Source organism: Callorhinchus milii, unplaced genomic scaffold (assembly GCF_018977255.1).
Source record: "Callorhinchus milii isolate IMCB2004 unplaced genomic scaffold, IMCB_Cmil_1.0 Scaffold208, whole genome shotgun sequence".
In the NCBI taxonomy this organism is placed as follows: Eukaryota; Metazoa; Chordata; class Chondrichthyes; order Chimaeriformes; family Callorhinchidae; genus Callorhinchus; species Callorhinchus milii.
The window spans coordinates 62130-77555 of record NW_024704949.1 but is presented as its reverse complement, the minus strand read 5'-3'; the positions used below and the strand labels follow the sequence as shown (position 1 = coordinate 77555).

Below are 15426 nucleotides of genomic sequence, written 5' to 3'. Positions count from 1 at the left end.
CATCATACACGTATGAGTTGGACAGTTTGCTGCAGTGTGCACAAACACACGTACAGACAAAGCGCATGCATACACACACACAAAATAAATTTTCACACATACAAATATATACATACACATACATACAAACACAAATATATACACATACACACAGAGACGCACAAATTAATACATACTGTGTGCAGTTTTGGTCTCCTTATGTAAGGAAGGATGTACTTGCCCTGGAGGGGGTGCAGCGTAGATTTATAAGATTAGTACCAGGGATGAAGGGGATGAGTTACGTGCATCGGTTTACCAATTTGGGATTATATTCTCTAGAATACAGAACAATTAGAGGAGATCTTATAGAAACCTATAAGATCATCAAAGTGCATGATGCGTAGATAGTGGGAGATTGCTTCCCCTGGTTGTAGAAACTAAAACCAGGGTCACAACCTTAAAATCAGAGGCCAACCCTTTCGCACTGAGTTGAGGAAGAACTTCTTCACTCAAAAGGTGGTGAATGTGTGGAACTCATTACAGCAAAGGGCTGTTGACGCTTAGTCCCTGAACATATTCAAGACTGAGATAGATAGATTTCTTATAGCAAAAGGGTATAGGGGATATGGGGATTAGGCAGGGTCAGGCTTTTAGCTGGAGATAGATTAGAAGATCAGCCATGATTGAATGGCGGGGAAGACTAGTGCCGAATAGCATAACATGTTATGTTATGCTATGTTATGTTATGTAATGTTATAAACAAAACACCATTCACACCCACACACAAACAGATAAATAAACAAACACCCATAACACCCACACACAATCACACGCACACAAACACAAGCACTCACACAGACAGCACACAAAGACATACACGAACAAACATACACACACCTCGAAACACACGAAGACAGAAACATTCACAGACACACACAGACACTGTCACCCCGATTCCTGTCACAATATTTATCCTCACTAATCAGACAGTCACAATAAATATATTGAGATATTGGAGTCATTCAGACTCCGGAGATACAGTGTTTTACTTACTCCAGTTTCTGTATTTTACACTCCGCCTTCTTCAGAGCCTCACACAGTTGCCTCACTCCATAATCTCTCAGTTTATTATTACTCAGGTCCAGTTTAGACAATGAGTGGTTTGTGCTGAGAGCGGAGGCCAGGTTCTCAGTGCAATGAGCTGTCAGATTGTTACCCCCCAGCCTGGAGATCAGAGTCACAGAGATACAACAGGGATCAAAGAAAACACTGTGTGTATAACCTACTTTAACTCACTACAGCCCGTTAGTCGCAAAAGGAAGAGGCGCTGGAGGTCGCAAGCAGATACAGAGATGGAAACGACCCTCAGACAGTCCTTGCCCCCAGCGAGGGTCCTCAGATGTTTTTTTCCCGATATCGAGATATAATACATAATATTATAATAATAATCCTGGCATTTCATACAGCGCATCATATACTTTGAAGACGCCTCATACGTCTTCGTGGGTTATACTGCAAAGTGAATTGCTTGTTTTTGTTGTGTTAAGTTTTTTTTGAATGGATTATCAACGCTGGAAAAGTGATCTTCAAAAGCATGTGTGAACCAATATAACAAAACTGTGACTGACTGCGAGGCAAACAGACACGAGTGGAGCAGGTTATATACTATGGTTTTGCTCTGCCAGGAATCACCCCCAGGCCCTCTCGCTAGCGAGGCGAGGGCTCTAACCACTGAGCTACAGGGCTCAGAATGCAGTGTGTGAACAGACAAAAAAAAGCTCAGCACTAAAGCTATGTAGACTTTATTCTGGGTGAACGGTTTGCGCAGTCGTTTTGAATGAATAGATACCAGCAAAGAAAAACCTCAGGACCTGACTTTTCCACAAAGATATATTGGTCCAGCACCTAAAGCCAGATGGGAATATGGATGAAATCACTGAGCTGATTGAGTTAAACATCTCAGGATATATAAACTCGTGCATGTCTGAGCCGGACAGGTTGCAGGAGGGTACGCACACACAGAAACACAACACAAAGAAAGACAAGCATGTGCACACACACAAAGAAGAACGAACATGAACACATATACGTGCACACATACGCATACACACAAACGCACACACATATACACAAAGACACACACATGCACACAATCTGACAAAACATGCATGCACGCGCATACACAAACGCAAACACATGCACAATCACACACACGGATACAAAAACACAAATACTCACACTCACAGCAAACAACGGCAGACAGAAAAAGTGTACAAGCACACCACACATAAATGCATACAGACACACAATCGCAGAAAATCACTCACAGAATCACACGCAAACGGAAATATAGATACACACAGAAAAACACACAAAAATACACACCGATACACAAACAGACAAGCAGACAAATATACACACCACACATGCATAAACACAGAAAGAGAACACGCAGACGCACACACACGCATACAGCACACATGGGCACAAGCACACACAGGAACACGCAACACATATACAACACATCACATATAGACACACATACTGACGCACAAGCACATCCACGGAAACAGACACTCCGAAAAATAGACAGATTCACACATCACACAGCGACAAACACACATACAGGCACACAAACACAAACATATAGCGAAACACACACATGCATAAACAAAACATCAAATCATCAAATACAGAAACACAGACTGCTCAGTGCTGCTCCGAACTCCCAGCGAGGCTGCTTATAGATTACACGCAATTAATCTTAAAAGACTCCCAATTGATCAAAATATTCCAATGCCTTGGAGAGAATGTGCCTCCATTGCACACGCACAAATTCCCAGTCAGATGTGGAACTGTCAGAAGGTTGGTTGGAGAGTTTGAAGCCTGATGGCTGGTTTGTGTTTGTGATAGACACACGGTCGACAAAAGCAGAGTACTACAAACCCACAATGTATTGAGAGATTGATGGGACCAGGGCAGGAGCTTCGGCATTAGATACAATGGGAGCGAGTTTGGGGCTTGGAGCCAATTTAAGGGTCGGGGCTGTGACTGTGCACATATCACTATTGCTGGAGTTTCCAGCACGTGGTCTCTTATTAATATATTTTGAGAGTTTGATGTGAAAGATGGTTTGTGGTCTCACACTGTCACACCGATTCCTGTCACAATATTCAGCCTCACTGATCAGACAGTCATAATAAACACATTGAGACATTGGAGACATTCAGATTCTGGAGACACAGTGTGTTACATACCCCAGACTCCGTATTTTGCACTCCGGATTCCTCAAAGCCTCACAGAGTCGCTTCACTCCACAATCTCCCAGTTTATTATCATTCAGGTTCAGCTCCGTCAGTGAGCGGTTCTTACTGAGACCCAAGTCCAGATCCTTGGTATAATCAGATGTCAGGCTGTTACCCTGAAGCCTGAAGATCAGTGACGTAGAGACATAACAGGGATCAGAGTAAACACAGGTGTATATCCCACTGTAGCTCACTGCAGGTAGTAGAACACAGAATGAAGAGGCGATAGAGGCCACAAGCAGATACAGAGATGGAAACAAGCCTTATACAGTCGCTTCGCCCAGCGAGGGGTCCTCAGAAGATTTTCCCGATATGCAGACACAATGTTTAATATAATAATAATACTGACATTTGTTATAGCACCTCATCATGTCTTGGAGACGCCTCAAAGCTCTTCATTTGATATACTGGAAAGTGAATTTAGTATCACACCCAGGCCCTCTCGCTGGTGAGGCGATTGCATAAACCGCTGAGCTACAGGACTCAGCCTTCAGTGTCTGAGCTGACAAACACTGAATCAGGATTAATCCTATGTAGACTTTTCGCCACAGGTTTTGTCTGTATAGATACTAAACCAAACAATACCTCAGCACCTTAATTCTCCACATAAACAAACATGTTCACACGGTGGGTACTGCGTGACAGACAGGTTGATGTTGTGCATATACACACGGATAGACAGAAACACACACATAGACAGAAACACACAAGCACAGACACACCCAGAAACACACCAAGAATCCCATACAAACACGCAACACGCCAAGTTACACACACCTAGACAAACACCCAGACACACACACAAACAAGGACACACACTCCAACACACACACAGACAGACTCACACTTCACAAACATACACACCCAGACAGACACACACAAATACATATAGGATCAGACACACACATACAGACACTCATACAAAGACACACACACGCACACCCACACACACATACCAAGATACACACAGACACACACATATACATACAAACAAACCAAAGAGAAACACACAAATAGAAACAAACACAAAAACACACATATAGAAACACATACAGAGACACACACGCATGCAAATATACGCACACGGATACTTAAACACACATAAGTACAAGAACATGCGCACACAAACACAAACACACGTTCGCGCAAACACATGCTCATTTGCACATACAAACATAGACACAAACACATAGAAACACATATAGACACACAAAAACATGTACACGAGCAAACAAAAACATCTACTACACAGTGCAGGTCGATGCTACGAGTGAGGCTGCTTCTAGATTTACACACATCCAAATTTCAAAGTCTCGGCGTGGCTGGAAAGATTCTCCTCCCCTGTTGATATGGATTAATGTTCCCGGAGAAGAGGGCCATCGGGCTCTTTAGGATCAATTGACTTCAACGCGACATCCCCAATAATGGAGGTGGGGCATCTCTTCCACACTTTGTGAGGGTGTCTATTCCTGTTACTGAGCCAGGAGGGGCCGCAGTATTCCAGGATACTCACTGCTGATGGCAGCACAGCCCAGCCTGGTCTTCCGCAGGATTTGGAAGCACAGATCAGTCACCGGAGGCAGGGAGTATTTCCCCTCTGATGCTGCTAACCCCACAAGCCAAAGTTCTGAGAGAATGAGAGAGAGGGTGAACCCAGCAGGATAGGCAGCGGGAAGCTGGCCACACACACTGAATAACAGCTTCAACTCCCCAACTGACCTCAAAGCCAAGCTTAGATCCCAAACTCTGGACGCCGGCGATCCTGTTCATAATAATATCTGGGATGAGGTGAGCAGAGCTGTCCCTCCGGGGAGAAAATTTGCCTCAATTACACACACACAAATCTCCACTCAGATGTGGAACTGTCAGGAGGTTGTTTTGGAGAGTTTGAAGCCTGATGACAGGTTTGTGTTTGTGTCAGACACTCAGCTAACAATAGTAGAGAACTACAAACCCACAATGTGTGGAGGGATTGACGGGACCAGAGCAGGAGCTTCGGGATGAGATGCAATGGGAGAGGGTTTGGGACTTGGAACCAGTTTAGGGGTCAGAGATGTGACTGTCCACATGTCAGAAGAGCTGGTGTTTCCATCACATGGTTTCTTAGTAATACATGGTGAGAGTTTGATGTAAAAGATGGCTTGTGGCCTCAAACTGTCACACCGATTCCTATCATAGTATTCAGCCTCACTGATCAGACAGTCACAATAAACACTTTGAGATTTTGGAGTCATTCAGACTCTGAAGACCCAATGTGCTACTTACCTCAGACGTTGTATTTTACACTCCGGGTTCCTCAGAGCCTCACTCAGTCGCTTCACTCCATAATCTCTCAATTGATTATTACTCATGTCTAGCTCCGTCAGTGAGTGGTTTATACTGAGATCAGATACCAGATCTTCGGTAGATTCACTTGTCAGGTTGTTACCCCCCAGCCTGGAGATCAGAGACAGAAGCATAACAGGTTTCACAGCAAACACAGTTTTTATTACTGTTGGTGACGCAGCCTGAAGAACAGAGACACAGAGATACAACAGGGATCAGAGTATATATTTTGTTGACCTCAATGAGAGATTGTGGATGGGTTGGGTTCTCTGGGAATGGGCCAGGGTCTGGCATTTTTGTCACCTTCACATTAAAACATCGCTGTGTGTGGAACAGACATTAACATTCAGGATTACAATATCAGGTGGAGTTTGATGCTTTTCGAGGTTCAGGGACCACACAGTATCTGTTGGAGCGGGTGGTATGGTTGAGTGTGTATTATAGTTGAATGCTGAATTTTCACCAGCAGAAGCTGTACTACGTACCCCTTAAGAGGGAAACATGCCGCTGTTTTCTGGACAGGAAACCCACCAACCTGTAAATACCGCGCCTCACAGGGATAGAAGGGTTATTCACAGACTTATTATTATTAATAAGAAAAGGAACTGAGCGGGAAGAATCTCTGCTCCCAGAGTCTTACTCTCAAAATCCTGCCGCTGATCCAGTCCTTGTAGTCTTTGTAGCCTTCAGCATCTCATTATTAATGCTGCTCACAGCTGCTCAGGGTATAATAATCTATGTTTAGAACCAGTCTCTGACACCAAATCCACAGGTTGTTACTTACCCCAGACACTGTGTTTTATCTTCCAGGTTCCTAAGAGCCTCACACAGTCGCTTCGCTCCACAATCTCCCAAATTATTGTCTCCCAGCCTGAACACCGAGACACAAACACAGGAAATATAGTGTAACAACACAATACTCATTGACATGTATAAACAGTCAACTTTCACGCGTGGACAACGTCCCAAAACGCTGGGACCAGGGTCAGACACACCGGCACATGTGACACGGTCATCAAACAGGGGTGGGAGGATAACCGAAGGCAGGGTTAAAACGGATGTCCGTGAGAGGGGTTTTGTAGGATGCAAAGGAAGATGCGAGTTTGGAGGGGCATCAGGTTACTTCCGGAGAGCGGGGGCTGAAAAGCTGAATGTACAACTGTCGATGCTGGAGAGGTCAGATCAGGTGAAATTGATTAGGCCAGTTTCCATTGAGTGAAGGGAGCGGACAGGTTGGTAAAGATGGTAAACACCACTTTCACCCTCTCACCCCCCCCCACCCAGTGTTGCTGAAACTGGGTTAGCTCCTGCCCCTTCTAGGCCTCTCTCCTATCTGGTTCCACCAGCTCAGGTCCCACAGCTCTGACTCCCTGCAATCAAGAGCCAATTCTCCTCCGGGCCAGGTGAGCAGGCCATAGGCTTCCTTTATAATTTCCTCAGCGAAGGAATTAAACGAACTGCCACCCAGAGTAGGAAGAGCCTCCCGGAAGCTCCCTCACCACCTGTGTGTAACTCAGTGAAGGTTTGACTGAACTCATCCCACGCCTTATAAAACATTTCAACAGAAAACCTCCCTTATCTGCCTTGTGACGTCCTCACGATGTGAAAGGGGCGATATACTCTTGTTGTTGTTGTTCAAGTCCTCAGGCTTTACAATCCCAGGGCTCAGTTTACCCACCTTCGCTGCCAGTATCTAGAGCTATTCACAACAGTATAAGGGACCAGAGTGTGAGGACAGGGCAGTGGACCAGCTGATGCCATGGGCAGCTGTTCAGTCCGTGAGGAGCCGGGCACATGCTGTCAGGATCACAGGCCGAGCGAGTGAGCGAGTGTGTAACCTGGTCAATCAGCCACTGGCTGGAGGAAGTGTCCTCCTCCCAATGGTGGACACCAGCTCCTGCCTGTTGGCAGCCCAGTTGGTTGACAAGGGGGAGTGTGTAGGTAGGTATAAAGCTGTGAGACATCTGACCGCAGGCGATTCACTCTGTGGCTTCAGGGAGGGCAGGGCTCTTGTGTGGAAATCTTTTCAGTGGCTTTATAACTGGGATGATCCGAGTGGTGTGTGCATTCATTACTCTGGTGAACAGAGGGGATCTTTGAGTAAGAAAGGGCGTTCAGAAAGATACCGATCGTGACTGTGATCTGTCACAGGTCATGTTGTATGTGTGCGCGTTCACAGGAGGTTTCATGTAATGAAATTTCAGTGTGTTACTTACTCCAGAATCCGTATTTTAGACGCCGGGCTCCTCAGAGCCTCATACAGATGCTTTGGTCCACCATCTCCCAGATCATTGTTCTCCAGACTGGACACAGAGACACAAACACAGTGAATATAGTGTAACTGTTGACATTAACACCTATGTACAGTGTGCTTTCACGTGGTGAGGGTGTCCCAAGCCGCTGCGTCCAGAGTCACACAGAAATATCAGAACGTGCGCACACACACATCGATGCTGATCAATAAAACATCTGAGATTCATATTACATTCACACAGGATCATTTCTCAGAGCTTTACTGGGATGGGTTTGGAAAGTTCGGGCGGCCCCCAGGCTCTATGGCAACAACTGCATTAAATTGCAATTTTAGCGCCTTTCAGGACAGGATTACATTCCAAGTCTCTGGACAATGAAGGGTTTACACTCTTGGGGTTGATATTAGTTAAGCGTGGAAAGCAGGTTATGGGACGGGATGACCGAAAGCAGTGTCAAAGGGGAAGATCTTGAAGACGGGCTTTGCAGGCAAGGGAGGGCCGTGGTGGGTGAGATCCAGGATGGAGTTCCAGGTTAATGGGGCAGAAAGTCTGAAGCCCGATCACTGATGATGGAGCAGGCCAGTTTGGGCTCCGAAGGATGGAGCAGACAGGTTGGTAACGTTGATAAACACCTCTTACTCCCTAGTTATGCAGGTCCCTTGGTTGGCAGCTAACAGGCCGTGGCCTCTCTTCTGCTCTGGTCCCTCTAGCTCAGGACCCATAGCACTCTTTCTCTGCACTCAACAGGTAAGCATGCTTCAGCACGTGTGATTAGGCCAAAGGCTTCCTGTGTCCTGTCATCAGGGCAGCAGGTCCTCCGTGAGCTGCCGTCCAGAGCAGAAGTTGTTTCCTGTGTGCTGCTTCGCATCCTGCTTCTGATATAGTGAAGGGGTAACTGAAGCTCCTCACCCACCCCCAGCACCCACCATCGCCCAACAACCCATGACAAAACAAAGCTCCCCCATAGCTGCCTTGCACACTGCAAATCCTCAGGCTTTACAATCCCATTGCCCAGTTTACCAGCCTTCCAACGGCCAGTGACCTGCGTGTGAGGACTGTTCAGACCGTGATCTGCCACAATATATCATATGAGGGGTCAAGATGTAGGGATGGAGTTCCAACGAGTGGGGCAGAGAGGATGAAAGCCAGGCTGATTATGGCAGGTTTGGTCGGGCGGGAGATGTGGAGGTCACAGCCTGCTGAATGGAGGGAGCAGACAGGTTGATAGGGGTCAGCAGAACAGAGAGGTAGGAGGGAGCAAGGCATTGAAAGTGAGGACGAGGCCTTTGATTTCTATCCTCTGAGGCATGGGGATCCGGTGGAGCTGACTTATGCTGGGGGTGAATGGTCACGGATCCTAATGTGGGAGAGGGCACAAGCTTCAAAATACGCGATGATCCACAGCTTGTGGAGGGAAGAGTTGGGAAGGCCGACAAGGAGGGCGTTGGCATAGTTGACCCTGGACGTAGTGCAGGCATATTTGAGGCTTTTGGCGACCAAAGAGTTGAAGCAATGTTGGAGTCGTGTCATGTTGCGGAGCTTAGGCAGGACAGAGTGGGTCAAGGCATGGAGGTGGATGAGAAACGACAGTTGAGGTGCGAACAAGACGCCTAGGTTCCTGAGTGCCTTCGTGAGGTGGAGTGGGCAATCGTACATTTTGATGTTGCCAATTCCTGAGGTATGGAGGCGTTGGTGCGAGCCAATCTGGAGATCCTCACTCCTGCAACTGTGGAAAGTTGGCGAGAGATGACCGAGGACAGAGACTTTTGGAACACCACACCACACGAGATGGGGTGGAGAGTTGTGGGGATATGAGTGATACGGTCTAAACCAGTCAAGGACAGAACCTTGAAGGTTGAGGTCAGAGGAAACGTGGTGGATGAGGGAAAAGTGATCCACAGTATCAAAGGCCGAAGAATGATCGAGGAGTTCGAGAAGACAGGTAACGGTTGAGCGAAGCTGGGAAGGAAAAATTCTTTCAAGGAACTTGTAATGTAAAGGGAGGTTGGAGATGGAGTAATATTTAGTGATCAGGGATGGGTCTGTTTTTAGGATAGATGTTGATGACAGCTGTTTTTAATTATGAAGTGAAATCACACATTGCGTTTTGTCATGCATTAAATTCTGGGATATTTGGTAAACCACATTTCATACCTTCTCTTCCGAGCAGCTTCCTGCTAATGAAATAAAACACACAAATGTGAGCTCACACTACGACACAACAAACTACAACAAATTACATGTGTACAGCGCCTTTCACGTCAGCGGGACATCCCAAGGCGTTGGGCGTGAAAGACTACATGTAAACTCAGACACACAGAATAGAATTCTACAGCACAGAGTTCACTGTCATTATAACAGCAATGTTACGCTCTCAACATGATTTCCAAAGGAAGGAAAGTTGAGATATACGGCTATCACAAAATGCTGTTTGTGTGAGGTTATAACTATAGGCACAGAGTCAGACCTGCTGACAGATACACACTATAGTTTTATAAATTACCAATTCATTCTCGCTTCTCTTTATCAATCAGTATTTAATGTTCCGCTCCAGACTGTGTGTTTCTGTTACTGAGCTCAATTATAATGTACTCGCTTTACCTGCAGAAAGATGAGCCCGTCTTTTTCCATTTTTGTCTGTAACTCTGAGGTTTCTTGATGAACTGAATCTAAATAGCTCCGAATCTCTCGCAGATTTGTCTCCATTCGTTTCAAAATCTCCTCCTGTCGCTGTCTCAGATCGCTCATTAACCGCTGTTGTCTCTCAGTCAGGCTCTGGTGTATTTTATCAAAATCGTCATTGACTTGGATCTGCAGACTACTCGCCTGTTCCTGCGAAATGTCAGACATCACATTGTGGACACATTAAGAGAGCCACACTGAGACATCGCACCACGTACACACAGTAAAGGGAGACAAATTGAGACATCACAACATGTACACACAGTAATTAGAGACCAACTGATTGGCCAGAAATCAGCCCAGACACAACTTACCTTAAGTTGTGAAATAGTTTGTTTCTGTTTGGCTTCAGCTTGTAGAGCAGTTTCCTTCCACTGTGCGAGAGAATCCAAGGAGGATTTCATTTCTTCCTGGAATAAACTCAAAAAATAAAAGTATTTGTACTTGAAATCATCAAGAGGAATAGATTTACTCCCTCGTAAGGGGTACTGTTACCTTGTAGATTTCAACAGCTTCTTCAATGGGCAGGAAGCTGTGATCTCTGTGCTCTCTCGCATCTCTGCAAACTAAACACAACAATTTCTTGTCAGATTCACAGAACAGCTTCAGTTCCTCCTGATGTTTCTCACAGTGAAGTTTAATTGCCATCGGGTTCAGGCTGAATTTCCGAGCTTTCTCTGCTAGACTCGCCATGTCCTGATTAACCCTGAGGTTCTTTTCTGGAAAAGTCTCATGACAAACAGCACAGCGGTTTGTCTCCTGCTTTTCCCAGCTCCGGGATATACATGAGCGACAGAAGTTGTGGCCACAATCCAGGGTGACAGGATCAGTGAAGAAATTCTGACAATTGGGACAGTTTAACTCCTCATTCACTCGCTGAATCTGGAGACTAGAAGCCATGTTCAGCCCCAACAATTCCGTGTCTAAACGGTTTGCCATCTCAGTGTTTGTGTGGACGTGGCACAGGTTCAGTTACCTCCGAAACCGGTTCCTCAGGTTTGGGGTGTAATAATTATTCTGTAAGAAACAATTCTGACTGAAAGTACAGAGAGGAGACGCCCATTGCCAGAACCACACAGTCTGTCCACAGCCCAGTCAAACTGGCAAAGGCCTTGCAATTACAGTCGAAGCTGATCCTCCAATGCTCTGTTGGGACATGTGCTTCATTGGTCAAAGTGCCGTCCTTTGGATGAGACACTAAACTAATATCCCGTCTGCCTGGTCAGGTGGACGGTAAAGAACCCATTGCGTTTTCAAAAAGGGGAGAGTTTCTCCCTTTCTCTCTCTCCTGGAATGATTATTGATTTGAACCAATTGGTGCAGTTGAAGGAGGACATTGGGGGAATGGAAGCGCTGCGTCTGGAGAAATATTTTCTCTATCAGCTCTGCAGCTCGTGTACTGTCCCGCACCAGGCTTCGGGACCACATCACTCCCACCCTCGCTCGCCTCCACTGGCTCCCCATCCCCCAGAGGATTGATTTCAAGATCCTCATCCTCACCTACAAGGCCATTCACGCCCTTGCTCCCCACCCCAACCTACTATCCCCCTACCTACCTGCCCGTACCCTCCGTTCCTCTGGTTCCGGTCTGCTCCACGTCCCCCGCCCCAACCGCCCTACTATCGGTGGTCGGGCCTTCAGCCTCTCAGCCCGAGGCTCTGGAACTCCATCCCCAGTGCCTTCGCCTTGCTTCCTCCCTTTCCTCCTTCAAGGCCGGTCTCAAAACCTTTCTCTTGACCGTGCCTTCAGCTCCCCTCTCGACTCTCTTCCTCCTCCTCGCCCCCCTTCCCTCCCCTCACCCTGACCATTTCCCCCTCCTCTCTCCCTCCCTTCCCTCCCCCACCCTGACCATTTCCCCCCTGCTCGGGTCATGACCCAACTGTGCAGCGCCTTGGGACGTCCTCCTGACGTAAAAGGCGCTCTATAAATGGAATCTTGTTGTTGTTGTTGTTGTTGTTGTCATTATATATGTAAATCCTGAACAGAGGAGAATGAAACTTATTAGAAAAATAAACTAAGCAACAAATAAACAGGAGTTACATACGTCAAGTTTGATGACACAGCTGGACTCCATTGTGCAGTTCTTGGACCTACATTTTAGGAAGGATGTCAACGCAATAAAGATGGTGCAAAGGAGATTGATCAGAATGGTACCAGAAATGAGGAACTTCAATTAATAGGAGAGGCTAGGAATATTCTCCTTGGAGCATCGAATGTCAAAAGCAGACTTCATTTCAAAATGATGAGAGAATTCTATCGGTTGATCAGAGAGAGAAGATTTAGACTGACGGTTATGTCAGTCTAAACTCGAGAACACGATTTAACATAGTTTTTAAAGAAACAGAGGGGAAGTGAGAAGAATTTTTTTTACTTCGCGGGTTGTTCGAATGTGAAATTCATTTCCTGAAAGGGTAGTGGAAGCCGATTTGATAACAACATTTAAGATAGAAGATAATTATTTGGGGAGGACAGCATTTCAGACTATGGGGAGAGCGCGGTTGGATTGATCAGGGTATGGGGAGAGAGCACGGGAATGGCATTGATTTAAACAGCTCTTTTCATTAAGCCGGCGCAGACAAGATGGGCTGAATGGCCTCCCTATGTGCTGAATAATTCCATGATTCTATGTTGGATCATATGATTAGTCTGCTTATGGGAAAGAATTCGTAGAACAGATTAGAATGTGTTCTTTAAGGGAAACCAGAAAGGGTAACACGATTAGTTGATGTAGTTTATGAGAAGCTAAACATAGAGGGAGGCTGGATGGACTGTGTGATGTTTCTGTCTTTGTAAGTCAGTGCAGTGCCAACTGCAGAGCAGCCATTTTCTGTGGTGTATAATCCATGGTCAGTAGCAATTGACAACACACATATTGCAACAGATTTCATTTCAACCTAATTTTATAATTAATCTTTTTTTCCTCAGAATAATTGTACATCAGCTCACAGTTCAGGCCAGTATAGGTGCACATCATCTGTTAACGTGATACAAGCGTCCTACCTCTGCGGACCTCTCACTGTATTTTGAGAAAAAACGCTGAAACTTGCCTTTATTCCCTCAACCTGGAAATGTTGACAAACATTTAAGTTACTGTAAGTGAAGCAAAGAGGCAGCGACTTATCCAACCTGTTCTGTTTGGTTTTCCAGGAAGTGCCGCTCCCTATGTTCAGAGACAAATATCAATCATTCTTCAGATGGAATGTGTCTCATGGGCTGAACCTGCCTGTCACACTGGCATGAGAGTCTCTCACAAACATTCATATGACCAGCCATTGTCACGTTAACAAAAGGTTTGTGCTCCTTTTCTGGGAGAGGCCATTACGTGCCTCCTAATTGTTGACTTGGAGAGAACTTGTTGAACGAGCTGGTGATTTCCAGTCAACGCGAAAAATATCAACCGGGGGAGCAGCTCAGCAGTTCAAACTGTTTGCTGATCAGCAAGTATCTGCTCAATATTCTACTTTTTCACTTCTCAATCTGATAATCATTAAATCTTTTCTCAATGTGGCTGAACTGACACCAAGGAGAACATGTTTGGCATCAGAATTTCGGAATCGAGCCAGCCATGTGAAGGTCTCTATCTGGTTCCTGAGCACTGATTATTTGTGATCATAAACACCCTGAGAGCTGTAATTGACCGAGCAGCAGGAGGTATCCCACTAGGGAATAGAAAACCAAACAGTACAAAAACACTAACACAATAAAGATCAAAATAGAAGATAGATAACGACCTTATTGTTTTCTGAAGTGCTTTATTCCGTGATGTTGAATATTTACATCACTTTGTGAGTCCTGTTTCACCTGGAGACCAGTTGTCTGCTCATGTGCCAAGTAAAGATCAGCAGGTAAAGTGTTAAGAGAATCACGGAGGAATCTATGACCATATCACCACACTTTATTGCATGATTATCATAGATGTTGCTCAAACTATCTTATATTATTCATATTTTAAAATCACTTTCAGCAAGTTATACATGTAGGGGCTTGACAGATGGTGGCAGATGATTTTGTGAGACGCGCCGCTCATTCAGTTAAAGTCAGGTTTCATGGAGGTTTCAGTTGAAAAACATCCTGAGAGCTGCCGCAGGAGGGCCAGACTGCAGCTGGTGAGGAAACTGAACCATCACCTCTGGGTTCTGCCCCTTGGCATCACAGAAACACACACACACAGACAACACACAGAATATCACGCACAGACAAACACACACGCACAGAAACACACACACACACACACAGAGAAACACACGCACAGACAAACGCATACACACAGAAATACACACACAGAAACACATGCACAGGCAAACACACACAGACACTCCTACACAGAAACACACACACACAGACAGACACACGCAGAAACACATGCACATGGAAACACACACAGACACTACCACACAGAAACACACGCACACAGACAAACGCACACAGTCACTCACTCGCAGGAACACACACACAGATACAAGCATAGAAAAACACGCACAGACACACACAGACACACACAGAAACACATGCACAGACAAACACACACAGACACTCACACGCAGAAACACACACAGAAACACACACACAGACAAACACAAACAGACACACAATCAAACCTGATTATGCACTAAATTTAGTGACAAATGTCAGTGAAAATCTCTTAATCTCAAAGGAAATCATCTGAGCAAATCAATCACAGAGGCACAAGCACACACACAGACACACTTAAACACGATCACACAGACACACATATACAGACACGCACAAAGACACAGAAACACTCACACAGGAACAGACACAGCAAATCTATCTGAAATCTCTTGAAGCCAAAGGGAAACTGAACAAATCAATCTCTGCAGCAAAATCAGCTTCAAACCCAAAAATGAAGACACATATTTTAA

The 15426-nt window shown here is 45.6% G+C and overlaps 1 protein-coding gene across 1 annotated transcript; it reads right to left on the bottom strand.

Annotated features, from left to right (window-relative positions):
* Positions 1-5016: 5016 nt before the first annotated feature.
* Positions 5017-11482, bottom strand: LOC103171931 (nuclear factor 7, brain-like). Its single transcript, XM_042345996.1, has 8 exons — positions 11039-11482; positions 10858-10953; positions 10463-10693; positions 10016-10038; positions 7826-7912; positions 6394-6480; positions 5550-5720; positions 5017-5062 (listed from the first exon to the last, which is right to left on the bottom strand). Exons 1-8 carry the CDS (start codon positions 11480-11482, stop codon positions 5017-5019), a joined length of 1185 nt encoding a protein of 394 aa, XP_042201930.1.
* Positions 11483-15426: the final 3944 nt, after the last annotated feature.

Coding starts and splice junctions, on each gene's coding strand:
- LOC103171931 (XM_042345996.1), bottom strand. CDS start 11,482: ATGGCAAACCGTTTAGACACGGAATTGTTGGGGCTGAACATGGCTTCT. Junction 10,954..11,038: donor AAGCTGTTGAAATCTACAAG/GTAACAGTACCC, acceptor AGTTTATTCCAG/GAAGAAATGAAATCCTCCTT. Junction 7,913..10,015: donor GAAGCTGCTCGGAAGAGAAG/GTATGAAATGTG, acceptor CTCTGTGTCCAG/TCTGGAGAACAATGATCTGG.